The 14,472-nt window shown below is 47.5% G+C and overlaps 3 protein-coding genes across 3 annotated transcripts; 1 reads left to right on the top strand and 2 right to left on the bottom strand.

The window, feature by feature from the left end:
* Positions 1-1,144: 1,144 nt before the first annotated feature.
* Positions 1,145-2,139, top strand: PADG_04279 (uncharacterized protein; the record flags this gene model as incomplete). Its single annotated transcript, XM_010761095.1, has 2 exons — positions 1,145-1,494; positions 1,572-2,139. The coding sequence occupies 2 exons, from the start codon at positions 1,145-1,147 to the stop codon at positions 2,137-2,139; spliced, it is 918 nt and encodes a 305-aa protein (XP_010759397.1).
* A 583-nt stretch (positions 2,140-2,722) lies between these two features.
* On the bottom strand, positions 2,723-8,689 carry PADG_11735 (uncharacterized protein; the record flags this gene model as incomplete). Its single annotated transcript, XM_010761661.1, has 7 exons — positions 2,723-2,759; positions 2,849-3,506; positions 3,575-4,430; positions 4,854-5,621; positions 5,689-6,042; positions 6,110-7,467; positions 7,540-8,689. 7 exons carry the CDS (start codon positions 8,687-8,689, stop codon positions 2,723-2,725), a joined length of 5,181 nt encoding a protein of 1,726 aa, XP_010759963.1.
* Positions 8,690-10,358: 1,669 nt separating this feature from the next.
* On the bottom strand, positions 10,359-11,667 carry PADG_04276 (ATP synthase complex assembly protein ATP12; the record flags this gene model as incomplete). The annotated part of the gene is made up of 2 exons (XM_010761094.1): positions 10,359-11,182; positions 11,346-11,667. 2 exons carry the CDS (start codon positions 11,665-11,667, stop codon positions 10,359-10,361), a joined length of 1,146 nt encoding a protein of 381 aa, XP_010759396.1.
* Positions 11,668-14,472: the final 2,805 nt, after the last annotated feature.

The following is a 14,472-nucleotide window of genomic DNA, read 5'->3' as shown; positions in this document are numbered from 1 at the left end:
ATTATGTGCTGCATCTGCAGCTGCGGTAATTCTATAAAACGATTGCCTGGCAGAACACAGGGCGTTTGAATTAGGCCCCAAGAGACGGGCAGCTGGCGGTATCTTCTTCTTGAAGCTCACTGAAATACGTTCCATTAACCTCCATCCAGATTCAGCCTAGTGAAGAGACAACGAGAGAGACCTCTCGAGTGGCTACGCCTTGACCCTGGTTAAAGGTGATCATAGCAGAAGAAAAGTTGCAAGTGATCTCATTTTCTCATTTCACGATTGAGAATGCAGGCAACCGCACCCAATTGTATTAAAAACAATAGTTAACCATAATAATTATTAACAGCTGTCAACCTTGGAATCCTCGATAATGTCCTTGCTCGAGTTCTTCTCCAGATTTGTCCGTCCAATTGGGTGATGGGATGTTCGGTTCTACCTGTGGCTGTGCTCTTTGTCAACCCGTAAAACGTTGGCGATAGCCTTCAATCTAGGCAGGGTGATTGGACCCAGGAATGCTTTAACGGCATCTCACTTGCTTGGGAATCTGTTCTTGAAGTTCGCCCCTTGCGGAAGCCCCAGATTAGACAATTCCCCGTATTGATTAGCCCCCATAACATTACAGGGCGATCCATGGATGGAATGTTCTGCTCGTATTTGGGCTGCGATGGGGTTGACCCGGAGTGCGCAGTTTTGTCTGTTTGAACAAATAATCTTTGGGGGGTTTTCACCAGTATATATTAGGATGACAGTGCTGAAACAAGCTGTTTCCCACAACAACTTTCGTCTGGCGCAGCCGCCGCTAGAATCGGAGAATTCCAACTCTGAGAACTTCGCATTTGGCATAGTCAACTACTGAAAGTTCATTCGCCCTACCGTCAAAGTAATGAACGAAATACCAGTGGAAGTGCGCCTTCTTTCAACGCAGACTAATCTTCGCAGCGCCGCTGATCTCATGTTTTGTGGCTCACCGTTTCCCCAGGATTCAACCTCGTGATATTCTATAAAAGACCTGGGCGATTCCCTTCAAAAACATCCAGGCATTTCTTCCAACGAACACCTTGACAGACATCTTTGTCGCACTTGACTCCATAAATTGTGCTTTTTACTTGTGCGACTCCCTCGACAACTTATTTCTTTCCGTTTGCCGGTTACCGCAATGAGATTGTCACATGGTCTTGCGCTTTGCGTTTTTCTGTCGCTGTCCTGCACAGTTACACCCGTCAACATCCCATTAGCAGACATTCACGTAGCACATATCGATGCCCGAGAAGTTATCAACCCGGGGCCCGTTGACAGCCCAAAGTTCTTCGACCTAGAGAAACGTAGAGGAGGAGGTGGCAGTGGCGGGGGCGGGGGTGGTGGTGGAAGGGGTGGAGGAGGAGGAGGAGGCAGAGTATCTGGAGGCGGGAGTGGAGGACGAAGCGGTGGAGGTGGACCAAAGGGGGGAGGAAGTGGAAGTTCACCTAGGGGAGGAAGTGCAGGGTCGACTGGAGCTAGACCCTCAAGGTATGTACGGTATCTGAAGAATCCATATGCCCGTTCCACTGGGTATATACTGACCCTCCTTTTTATATTTGAAACAGCAATATCGGCGGCTCAACACGTTCTGGCTCCGGAACGCCTCGCAGTTTCGGAGGAGGCGGCTTCTATCCTGGCGGCGCCGCAGTTCCCTATACAGCCGGTGGAAGATCAAGAATGGGATTGCTCCCCTTTGCTTTCCTCCCAATAGCTGCCCTTGCTTTCTTCCCCGGTGTCTGGCTTTTTGGGGCCCACGCCTATCACATCGGGCATTATAACCATCGTAATACCTCAGATCCCAATGCGAACGTTACCCAAATCCCCATTGAATGTCTGTGCCAGCGGTTCGGTGTCTGCGGCTGTGACAAAAACGACAACACAACATATATTGATCAGCTGCTGAGTGAAAAGGATAGAGATGGCCTGCCCAAGAACACTTCGACTATTGTCGTGGCTACGGTCAATGGCACTAGAACTATCTATGTGAATGGCACGCTGGCTAATGGGACGACAAGCTCCGACCCATCCATCAAGGAAAGTTCTAGCAGCTTTACTTCCCCGCCCGTGCTGTCGATGCTGAGCGGCTATTGGGTCATGGCTTCATTGTTTGTTGCGACCGTTACGCTGATATAAATGGCCCGTGTTTCTTTATTTCATTTTTTTCTCACGATTTATAGTCTGTCAGTCTTCTGTGGTGGCGTGATACCCCTTTGTTTGTCGCTATTATAGATTTTTGTTGAATCTCATTGGTTTATCATCATGGATGTTCACTTGTTTACGCTTTGGCCCTTGGGTAATTGACGATGATATATTCTAGAGATTGTCAACCCCCCCACCCCACTCCTCCTTCCTTTGTGCACCTAGAATTACCAATCTATTAATATTTCGTTCTGTCCATATGCTTCCTGCCCATGAGCGACTTGATGCTTTGATTATTGGATATACTCCCTCTACAGCACCTCGACAATACTTCGATGCCGATTAACGTTCTCTCCTGGCATGATGCGGGCGGTCATGGAGAAAGAGGTTTGGAGATAGAAACTAGAAAATAGAGAGATTGAAAGAATATCGGTGGAGCAAAGTTTGTAATAATAGAATATTTTAAAATGTTGAGTGGAACTTGATTTCCAAAAATAAGGTTGTTGAATAATACAGGGAGAGGAGGTCGAACATCAATCTCAACATAATACAATAGATTATTACTTCACACAATGCACTATTCTGCTTCTGACTCCTTGTAAGTAGCCTCATATCTGTACGAGAAAAAAAAAAGTCAGTTAGAGTGCCTACACAAGATCACATTTACTGAGAATATCAATGGCGAAGACGCCGAATAACATACCTCTTTCCTCTAAAAACCCACAATCCCCAATTCCCACATGAAATATCATGCGGATCCATATCATTCAGATCCCACCTCAGACTCCGGAACCTGTTCTCTCCAGGCTCCAGCAACAAATCCACCTCTCCGCCACATTTCTCCATCACCCAGTCCAAGTCCCTCTTCATATCCCACTCTGAATACCCCGTGCACAGAATGGGAACCTTCGTCTCCAGAAGATACGGTAGCGTTTCTTCCCATTCATGCGAGCTGGAGGGATGCCCAAGTCCCGGATGGAATAGCATGAAGCAGTCAAAGTAAGGGTCATACGGCTGAAACATATTGGCCCGATGAATCGTGTGGAAATAGTCGACATACGTAGTTATCTTCATTAGAGAGTGCAGGCGGTCTTCAACGATGGCACCGAATGGATTTGATGGGGTGCGGTCGGGGAGCGGGAACTCGTCGTCCCGGTTCGCCATGCTCTCTGGGCCGATGAATATGAGGCTTATGAGCGCGCGTGGGAAGAGATAGGAGAGTTGCAGCCAGACGTCCCGGGGTAGGGAGGATTCCGCCCGTGCGCCTAGGATAAAGATGCGGACCGGGGGCGCTTTGAGGCGGAGGCCGGACATTGCTGCTCCCTCGCCGGTTCTAGGTGGGTGGAGGGTGTAGCGAAGCGCTGGGTAAATCGGTTAGTTGCTCTAGAGGTTCAAAAGGTAGATACCTAGGAAGTTCAGCGATACATACCACTCAAGCTCTTCAATCCCTCCGGCGTTAACCGGCCACCCTTACGGATATGATATGGAGAAAGCTCATGCAGCACACTGGCAATAGTGACCGGGTACGTGAGCAATCTCGTCACCTGCCTCATGTTTCTATCATTGTTAATGGCATCAAATTGCCTGGTATATAAGAACGTATCCCAATTCGTCATATTCACGATCGATTCTTCCTCCTGTGGGCCCGGGTAGTTAAACTCGGAGAAAAATCTGCCAGACCTCAGGTCATGGTCGTCCTCATTTATTTGCCGGATTGTGTCGCACACTTCCAGGTGCGCCTCGAAATCATCCATCCAGTGCTCTTCAGAGCAATATATCGGCACCCCACAGTCCGGGCATTCGAATTGAGAGTGCAAGGGCGGCTGGCTGTCACTGCTGGCTTCTGGTGACTTTCTCGCCTCAGAATCATGCGGGGAGGTGGGAACACGCGTCCGTCGATGACTTGGATGAGGACAGAAGGCATTCTGCACTATGAACGCTGCACGTTGCCGTATTTCGGGAGAGGGGGAGTTGCTATATGAATGGAACAGGTTGTGCGGTTGAAGCAGAGGCCTTCCATTGTAGGCTTCTGAAGTCCCTGATGTAGTGGGCTGGCTGGCAGATAACGATGCGACATTTGTAATAGTGGTCGTTTCAGTTCGAACTTTGGTCGACCATGAGCCTGCTTTAGAGGCCTGGAGGCTGGATGCATTTGTGCTCAGATGTTGGTATCGGCGTCCGACATGGGACAGGGTCCGTACTCGAATTGCAGGAATCTGTGGCCGAATTCCTAGTCGTAGCGCTTGCGCACATTTCTGGCATGTAAATTCCATGGCCATTGGGAACTATTGTCGCTAGAGAGAATGGACACTGATTTGGATGGGCAGTTGTATAGTTGACGCCGAAAAGTTCTTTGCAATCAATATCTTTGGAGCTAAATAATCTCAATCACGTGGTTGTGGCATTCGGTCCACGCTCCTAAAAAGAGGCCGATTTTGATTTTCGGAATGCATTGTCTTTGAATTGTTGGATATATTTCTATTGTAATTAACTTGAGGGGACGAAGAAAATAATAATAATAATAAATAACTATACATATCAAGCGGCTGGTTAACCCCAGGTTTCTTATGCTGTTACCAATATCCACCTCTTCCGCATACATAACTTAGGTGGTTGTCCGCAAAACATGTAAAGCCAGGAAACAACCAGAGATGTAAAGGCTGCGAAAAAGATAACTGAAAAAAACCTTAAAATATATCTTCGCAAACAGACCAGTCATTAGCCTCCCTACACTTCCAATACCGTCCGTTATAAACCCAAAACTCCTCGCCGGTAATTTTGCATCGGCCCTTGCTAAACCACTTCGGTTCAAATTCCTCACCCTTGGTCTCTCGCTCTCGTCTCTTTGCCCGCTGCTTCTCTTCCACACGATGCTTCTCCGTCGCCGCAAAGTCATACTCGCCATCCTCCATAGCACGTTGGTCCGGACGGAGCCGTGTGTCTGTTGGGGGCAGGTGAGGCTTGAGGTTATCGGGAATGGCGTTTAACGTGAGAACGAAGGGTGTCAGGTTGAATGGGATACCGGTGGGTCGGGGATGGCATTGCCAGACAAGGAATGCTCGGGCTGATTCTGGATGTTGGGGAGTATCCTCATGAGGTGGGGTGACCGACTCTTGATACCCGGGCGTGTGCCTGGCATAGATCTTGTCATTCCAGCGCCCACCGATGCTCCATTTAGTCGATCCTTCACTATCCATCACTTTGCCGGAGACGTGATAGGCGGAGGATGCCTTCCAGCCTCGAGGTTTGAAGTCAAGCATGCACACTTCGCCGGTAGTCCAATTCTTAATTTCCATAGACCCATAGTTGTCTACAATGGGATTACCGGTAATGATGCCAACAACTGATGAAGTAATCTTTTTCCAAGTGTAGAGCTCCTCGCCACCGCTGATAGGGCGTAGCCTCAAAAACCAAGTACCAAGTGGATTGATGTCGAACGACTTGCCATAAAATTTTGATTTCACAGCGGATTCACCCTAAAATTAAGTAAGTATCGTGCGAGAGAGCTGACAAACGGTAGTAGTACCAACAAGGGGTGCATACATAATAATCCCATTTCGAAGACTCAGCCCACGCGGCACCAATTGGGGGATGATGGCTAACTTGCTCAATGAAGAATCTGTAACCTTTATCCGGCCTGACGTATTCGAATGTTTCCCCAAGAAGAGGATTGAATGGCTTAGCCACACGGTCGATTGTTGAAGCATACTCACTAGCTGCAAAGGCAGCAACGTAGACCATGCGTTCCATGGAGTCTCCACGGTCAGCAGCGAGGTCAAGAAGATCCGCGTACTCCATATCCTCGGCTACCCGTTGGAGCAGCGACGTTGGTTCGTTGAATGACACAGGGAGTGTCATCTTGGTCATATCTTTGCCTATCATTGATTTCAATATAGCCTAAAATGGGGTGTTAGTTAGCAACATCAATCTTGAATTGAAAGAGTGTATGCGTATGCTCCCTTACCCAGAGAGAAATTTTAGGTCTATCGTCTGCATCCATCTTAAGCCTCTTGCGAATTGGATCTTCATACCCTTTAAATGACAGAGCGATCTCATCGAGTTTCGAAGCTCGGATATTAGAAACGGAATCCCGGGCCTCGACTACCTTCTCCGGTGGAACTTCCACAACCTTGACTTCTCCAGCATCAACGGCATCAAAAAACTCCTCGTCCTCATCAGATTCCGAATCAGAGAGGTTTGTGAATTCCGTGATGAGGGACTTCTTCCTTCTCAGTTCCTTGCTAGTCTTGCGCTCCGTAAAGGCTAGATTCTCAGTAACGGTTTCCTTGACCACTTCCAGGGCATCTTGTATTTGGACATGAGACGGGCCTCTACTGATGGGACGACTAGTTGAAGTTGACGGGTGCTCCAGAGCCTCCTTCAGCGCTTTTTTCGTTCTCTTTCGTTTCTCCTCAGACTCGCCAATTCTGCTCTGAAGCTCTTCATGTTCTTGGGCGACCCTAGCCATGCTGTCTTCCCACATCTTAAGGGCGTCAGCCTCCCTGTCCAGGCGGTATTGCCAAAATGCGTCTCGATCCCTTGAGATTTTGAGTAAATCAACCACAAGGGAATTTAGACTACTGACTGCCCCTTCATAGGCATTTAAAGCTTGATCAATTGAAGGGTCTGAAATTCGAGTCTCGGGGTTCTTCACTTTCTCTGCCTGAAGAGCGGCGGAAACATTGCTCAAAAGATAGAGCTGTAATCTAACAGATTGGGCGGTAATATTGAAAGCGTCCTTATTTGAAGGTTGTAGTTCATTGCTGCTGGCGTAATCTCCGCAATCATCATCTTCAGCTTCTCCTTCGAGGACGTGGCTAGTGAGATGGGTTGGCAATTTATTGTTCTCTTGTGGGGAAAAGGTCGATTCATTTGGCGCGTAATTTGAACTTTCATCTTCACCACGGATACTCTCCGCTCCTCCTCTTGAAGTTTGAAGACTCAGCCTCGAGCTCGCGTGGCTGAGAACCCCGAGGGATGACGGAGGTGCAAGGTTTTTCCCGCTTGGTCTGCAGACAACGCTAGCGGAGTCGCTTTGAGAATCCAACCCCTGTTTGTCAAATTGTTCCAACTTTGCCTGACGTAAGCTTTCTGCATTCCTTGTCCTGCGTCTGTCATCTTCCTTAGCCTCATCTTTGGTCCATTGGATTGCGTTGTTCAGAGCCCAAAACCAACGCTTGGCCTCAACAACGTGGTTAGCCTTGAGATGGTACTTGACTGACGACTTCCCTTGTATCTCAAAACGGGTCTTATCTTGTGCATCCATATGCAGGGTCGCTATACGCATGTTGATCGCACCACGACAGGCAGAGCCAGCATCATCTGTATGATCTTAGCGGGGTCATTCCGACAGGAAGTGACGTTACCCTACGGGTTTAGTGACTATGATCATACCTTGGTGTTTGTAATAACTCATTACACCATCCTCCAATACAAACCATCTCAGCTTATAACCACTTGTGTAATTGGTCCATTTTTTGAGATATCCCTTCATTTCCCGAGCATCTTTTCCTCCTACTCCTGCTTCTCCAACTCCAGATCGCAATGGGTTCCCTTGTCCAGCTGCGCTGCCCAGGATTGCCTTTTCCTGGATTCCTCGCTGCGCGATCATGGCAGCGGGTGACCTCTTCACGATAGCACGGGTCCGATCGTCCTTTGTGACGTCTTGAGGGAGCTTCCCTTTTCGATCGCGTCTGAATGGATCTGCTCCATGCATTAAAAGAATCTGTATTAATTTTGTATCCTTCTTTCTAGCCGCCTCGTGAAGTAAGGTTCCACCAGTCATCATGGTGGTCCGATCAGTAACCAGATCTAAGCTGTTCACATCTAGCAAGCCTTCAACCCGTGGCTCCACCAACAGACGTTCTAGTCTCTCGTAGTCGCCCTGCCCGATTAAACACTGCATCTCCTTCGTTTTAGCATCCAAGAATATCGAACGGGCTAGCTGGAGTTGCTGAAAAATCTCCGGGGTTCGCGCAAGGTCCAGAGGTATCTGACCGTTGTAGTTCGTAGCGGAATCGTTAATATCCGGGCGCTCGAGGAGTTCGCGGACTATGGGGGCCCGGCCCAGCTGGGCAGCGAGATGGAGGGGGGTGTTGCCATCACGATCTCGAGCATTGATGTCAAGGTTAGCAGAACTTGACAAGATATATTCAACGATCTGTGGTTCAACACATTGTATTGCGAGGTGGAGGATGCTGGTGCCCAATGGCGGGGTTCCCTGGGAATGGGGTTCTGCGCATTCTTTGATGGCCTTGGATATGGCCGTGGTATCTCCGCTGCGTAAGATTTCGAAAAGACGAAAAGTGCGAACTGACTGTTCGATCGACATGGCTGATCTGGTCAATACTTCTTCTCTGGCCCCTGAAGGTGGCTGATCGTGAGAGGCAATGGTGGAGCCAGCGTTCCCACCAGAGCTCTTGCTCAAAGACAGGGTGTCGGTCTGCTGGCGGGTGGCACACAGATTAGTCATGGAAGTCGAGTTCGAGTGGGAGGGACAGGAACCGTCGCTGGCTGGCGGGACCGAGAGAGCCTTGGGATCCATCGTTGCGGAAGCACCATGCTGCTCACGATTCGCTAGGAGAATTTCGGGGTCTTCTTGAAGGCCAGACCTGGATTTGGCTCGGTGGAGGAGGGAATGCGCTAAGGCACTCTTTGAGCGTTTGTGACTGGGGGCGGGCAAGTAGAGTTGGTGTTAGTTGAGGGTTTAAGTTAGGGTATTTATGTCAGCATGCGCATCCCTGCTGGGATATGACGACGCTATCAATAGTACATCCGGGGCTCAGGCTGTTTCAGGCCATGAACAACAGGAGAAGAGGCAACTATCGTAAAGAAAGGATATTTAACTGGGCGGGAAGAGGAGATTTCTTGGAACAGTGGTGAAAGGTGAATTTGAGTGGGGAGAGAGAGCTTCAAGATGCTGACAATCGAACAACGTCTCTGAGATGTCGTTATATAGCTGATTTCCCGCCTGAAAACGAAAATGGCAATTTTAGTTACCCTATCTTTTCTGACATTTGCCCGAGCAGGTGCTGAATACACGCAATCCTCCCCGAAGTTCTCACTGTGTATGGGGTTCACTCGTTGGTGCTCAATGGTCTCTCCGGCGATGAAGGTTGGTGGGCAATGGATGAGATAGGACTTGCAACAGGAGGTGATTGAAGAGAAGAAGATGAAGAGATTTGAGAGAGAAAGGAGCTGGAACTGGAAACTGGGATATGACAGATCGTTCTGTGGCGTCTACGACGTCGGACGAACGTCGTTGGTTGGGAGGTTATCATTTCCCCAAGGGATGTTGAGTTTAAATACCCGGCTAGTAGTTATTCTGTAGTTACTTGGACGGACTCCCCTACAACTACACTTTAGTATTTAGTCCCTATTCAGTAGCTCAAGCAGTCTCCTCTTCCAGCAACTAAATTTGATCGCAATAGCTTCGTCACAAGCAGATGTTATTTCGTATAAACCCTTCATGTCTCAAGGGAGGCAAATACGCAGACCCTACACCAGCTCCTGGAAACAGGCTCTCATTGTTCCTTTACGAAACTCGTGGTTCTACATAACATTATTACGAGCAGCAATCGTTTGTAATGGGTATAACTAATCAATGAAAATGAAAAAACGGACTGCCTGCGCAGCGCTCACTTAGGTCTGCTCATGGTGTGGAGGATAGGAGGAGTCCAAGAATAGGTACCTTACTCTACTCCCTCTATTTATAATAGAAGAAGTAAAAACTGCTGGAAGAGGGTTTTGAACAGACGCGCTGGTTAAACAGGAATCCCCATAGCATATGGCCAGCTCCATTTACAACCTTGGTGACTTCCACTCCCACAATGATGTTTATGCCCCCAGAAACTACTTGGGCATGGAGGATATTATGTAGCAATTGATGAAACATGAGACGACTGCCGCTGAAGTGGTCAGGCGATATGTTTATGCATATAAATGTCCTGTTGAAAAGTGGGGGATTCTATTGGTCAAGCCCTCGAATCCCTAGGATCAAAGTCAAGAAGGTAAAAAAGTAACGGATATAATTTTTTATGTACGTATCAACTACACGGTTGAAGGTTATGAAATATACTCATCTTCACCATGCACAACACCAGATTTTAGCCAGGAGGCCTTTGGTGTTGTTTGTGTGTTAATTAAATATACGGATGGCACCACGTAATATACAGACAGCATTTCCCTCCCCACCCCCGGCTTCACTCGAAAACTTATCTCCGCTCTCCACTCACAAGCAGCACAACCGATCCAAGCTGCCTCCTCACATCCTCCCGATCAACATCGTGAGTGTCTTCCACCTCCCCCCACTTTCCCGTCTGCCACGTAACCTCCAGCGTCGACGCCTCTGCCGCCTTCTCAATGCCAAACTCCCTCCGCCCTTCCGGCTGCAGATTGCGAAACTCTTCACTCCACTCAACAATGAACCGCGCTGCCACAAGTAAACTCTTGCTAGCTAGAACAGCCCGCTCCAGCCCCGCTAGCTCATACGCCGGCAAGCCGTAGATCCACCCGCGTATAACGTCCTTGGTTATCTGCGTCTGTGAGGTAGGTATGATACTATCGGCCTCCAATGCAGGCTTAATCTCAATGCCTGGCCACACTTTCTCTGTTAAGAAGTTGATGATCGGCATAGCTGTTTTGATTTGGATGTCACGTAGCGACTCCTGCGCCTCCCCTTCTCTCACCCCCTGTCTCGATTCTGCTACCTCCTCGCCGTGGGTATCAGGATCATGTATATTCTTCTCCGGCGCCCAGGTTAGCAATGTGTCCGTGTCCAAATATCGCATTGTGGTTTTCAAGATTTCGTTGCGGATGGTATCTTGGCCGGCAGCATCCTGCAAGGCGACATCTTGCGCACGGGCTGTTAGAGCGGTCAGTGGGATTAAGTGATGTTTTAGAGCCTGGTGGGAGGAGACGAGGAGGTCCCATTCGAGCGCGATGGCATGGGCAAGATGTGGTTTTGAGGGCGGGATAGTGATGATTTTCTTTTCTGGGGTTCGCACAGGGAACGAGTCAAGGAGGACTTGATGCCCGTCTATAAACATGTATAATAACCACGATGAAGAAAAATTAGCATATTCTGCTTTATGACAAAATGCTTCCGGTGCCAAAGCTAATTTTGTTGATAATAATTCCTAGAGACGAACGGGCTGGCGGGAAATTATTTCAGTCTACTTTTACAATGTCTGGTTTCTTACCGGCCACTTCTTTTACATGGACATCCTTCCAGAAACGCCTTTTCAGCAGACTTATCGTTGTCTTCGTCCCCTGTTGTACTTCCGAAACGTTCTCCTGTTGCATAAGCTCCGACTGTTTCTTTCTCCGCTCAATGCGCTCGAGGAATTCGGAAGACGGAACGGGCGGCTTTGGTGGCGGGCCACGGACGCTTATGGGATGGGCGACAGCGCCTTTTGCTATCGATGAGTGGACATGGCGAGTGTGACTATCAACCCACGGGAGGCGTAAAGGGGACCTGGGGGTAAAAAGAGTAGATGTGGATATCCTCGAGATTGGTTTCATGTTGTTTGGTATTTCTTCAGTTGTATCTATTGCGGTAGCATAAGTTGAACGTCGAGCTTGACAGCACGCACCGCCACAGTGGCAGGGCGTTTCATTAATTCATTAGGGTTTGAGATTTGCAGCCGGTAACTAACTAACTAGACCCTTGAACTAACTTGTTTTGGGACAGATGCCCAGAGCTTATCTTCGCACCCAGGTCTCGATTTCGAAAACCAAAACCATAGTTACAACATACGAAGTAATATTCGCCAGCATGCAGATAAACGCTAGCTAACATTAGAAGAACACACATTCTCAAGGAGAGCGACGTCTTGTTTTTTGCGCAGTCTAGAACTGATGGCTAAACAGGGACATTTCATCAGCATACGTTGCTACGAATGAGGTTTGGCTTTATGTCTCAGTGCCCAGAGTTGGGTAACGGACCAATCTTTATTATTTCGGCAGGGAGAACGCATATACCCCTATCTTTTAGAAATATGAGTCCTTCACTCTGTCAACCTCTGGAAGTTCGTACATACTCGCCTCACTGGACGAAACGATGACTTCTACAAACTGAGGGGTTTTTTTATTTATTTATTCATATTTGGGTTGAAGATATAAGTTCTGAAACTTCTGCATTAGGTCTTTGTGTCCTACAGTCCAGGGGACTCTAAAGGCGGGGCGACGTTCCAAGAGCATCGATCTGAAGAACCATATACCGACGACGACCCCCGATTAAGGAACAGCTGCATATGCAGGTAAGTATGGAGTCCCACTGTTCATCAAGAACGATCTACCCAATTCCCAACTTACAGACTGCAAATCATAGTGTGCCAGCGTCAACCCAGATGCGCACTTAGCACTTCGACCAATTGTGAGTACATAGAGGAGTTGAGCAACAACGAGGAAATTCTGCAGCGAAAGCAGAAGTGAATCGGCTGATGCAAGATCACCGGAACAGCAGATATCATAGATCTCCCGATCAGCCTGGAGTCGATCGTTCAAGAAGTGCCCTGAAAAACACCTTACTTCGTAACTGCGACCAATGTGGTTGTTTACAGTTCACCCTGGGCTTACGTTTTCTTCGTCCACAGAGAATGTATGCTTGCCGTCTTCCGCAACGTGTATCTTGGTTCTGATGTCGAGTGTTAACATTCGTCGAGGAGAAGCAACATAGTCTCCTCTGTCAAGAGCATCTATCAGCAATGCATGTACACATACATATATTCAATTTGTCTCTGGAATACCACCTTCCGGGATAATCAACTCTATATGGACCCGACACCAACTTTTCTCCTTGTTTTGCATTTGACCACGTCAATTTGACTACGTCATTCTGAATATCTCAGGCTGCAAAAGAAAAAGTCAAGCCGGTGGTTCACCACCCTGGACTGCTGCTCGAGTCAAGTACCCTTGCGTTTTATATTTTACATTCTTACAAGCCTGTTCACTTCCATGCAGCAACTACATATCACTTGCATGGGCGCCCTTCTAAAGGAAACGGGCGCAGAACATATTCACTAACCTTTAAGGGAACTGGCAATCAGCATCGAGTATAAACATAGACTCCCTGCAACAACAAATCTGCAATTATTGTGAACCTTGAGAATCCCACAAACAGGGAACCTCAAGCATATCGAATGCAGTGGCTCGCATGATGAGCTGCATTTGGGTGTGTGGATCCATCTTGTGGGGAAGAGGGCATGGATATTGATGGGATCGTGGCATCAATACCCGAGAGAAAAAACCACCATGCACGCTGCACAATTGCGCTCAGTGCCACGCACAGACAGAAATTCAGCCGTCACTGTCGGATTCCTGACTGCTCATGCTTAGTTTCCGTCGGTTTGCCGTCCTGAAACAAATTGTCGATCATCTCGCTAACCCAAGGTTTGGATTATATCATCCAACATCTTTCTCTCTCTTTCGATAACCTCGGACCATCTCTTTATCTAGAACTTATAGACGCGGCTGGAGTGAAAACGATATTCTAGAGCTAGTTTTTCTAGGGATATTCATGGTAACTAGGGATACGATGCTTTTTGTCCTTCAAATATGCAAGGAAGCTCCTTTACAGGTGGCTTTGAAAATAGAGGGGCTTAAAGGAGTTCTGCATGCCGCATTGTTATAATTAATCTTTGGAACTATATGTGAAGGTCCTGGTGACATTACACAATTTACCTGAAGCCCATTTTATGCTCTAATACCTGACATAATATTTAAAATTATGAAAACGACCAATCAGCACGGCATAAATTTAACTGTGACTTCTTGAATGATTCCTGTCCCACAGAGCTTTTTATATATAATTTTGACCACCTCTATCCAAGTAATACATCCCCTTCTCATTCCCACCGATCATAGTTAATTCGACTCCCCTTCTCTTGCCACTCCATCTAACTAGCGCCTATCTAGCACATTATCTTTTTAAAGTATCTTGTGCATGCATGATATTAAAAAGAATAATAAATAATAAATAAAAATAATAAAACATCCCAGACGAAGAACCAATATCGATCAAAAACCAAGGAAAATCGTTCAATATCTCATCAGGTGATTTGAAGAGAAAAACCTTTTTCCACCAACTCTGATTGAATGAAAAGACATACGCATTCGAACTCGGAAGGAAACACAATGACATAGTAAGTTACCAAGCAAACAAGAATAGGCAAAAACACTGGTTAATTATGGCATGGAAGGAAAGGAAGAAATCTCAGGAACCACAAATCCAGTCCAATTTTGAGGAAGAGATAGAGAGCGTATGTATCACAATTTAGGAAAATAGAAGACAGAGCTCCAGGTGGCCGACTCTTCCCCATCACTGTA

This window comes from Paracoccidioides brasiliensis (genome assembly GCF_000150735.1).
Source record: "Paracoccidioides brasiliensis Pb18 unplaced genomic scaffold supercont2.4, whole genome shotgun sequence".
Classification (NCBI taxonomy): Eukaryota; Fungi; Ascomycota; class Eurotiomycetes; order Onygenales; family Ajellomycetaceae; genus Paracoccidioides; species Paracoccidioides brasiliensis.
Note: the sequence above shows the minus strand (reverse complement) of the source record. Positions and strands in the feature narration are given on the sequence as shown.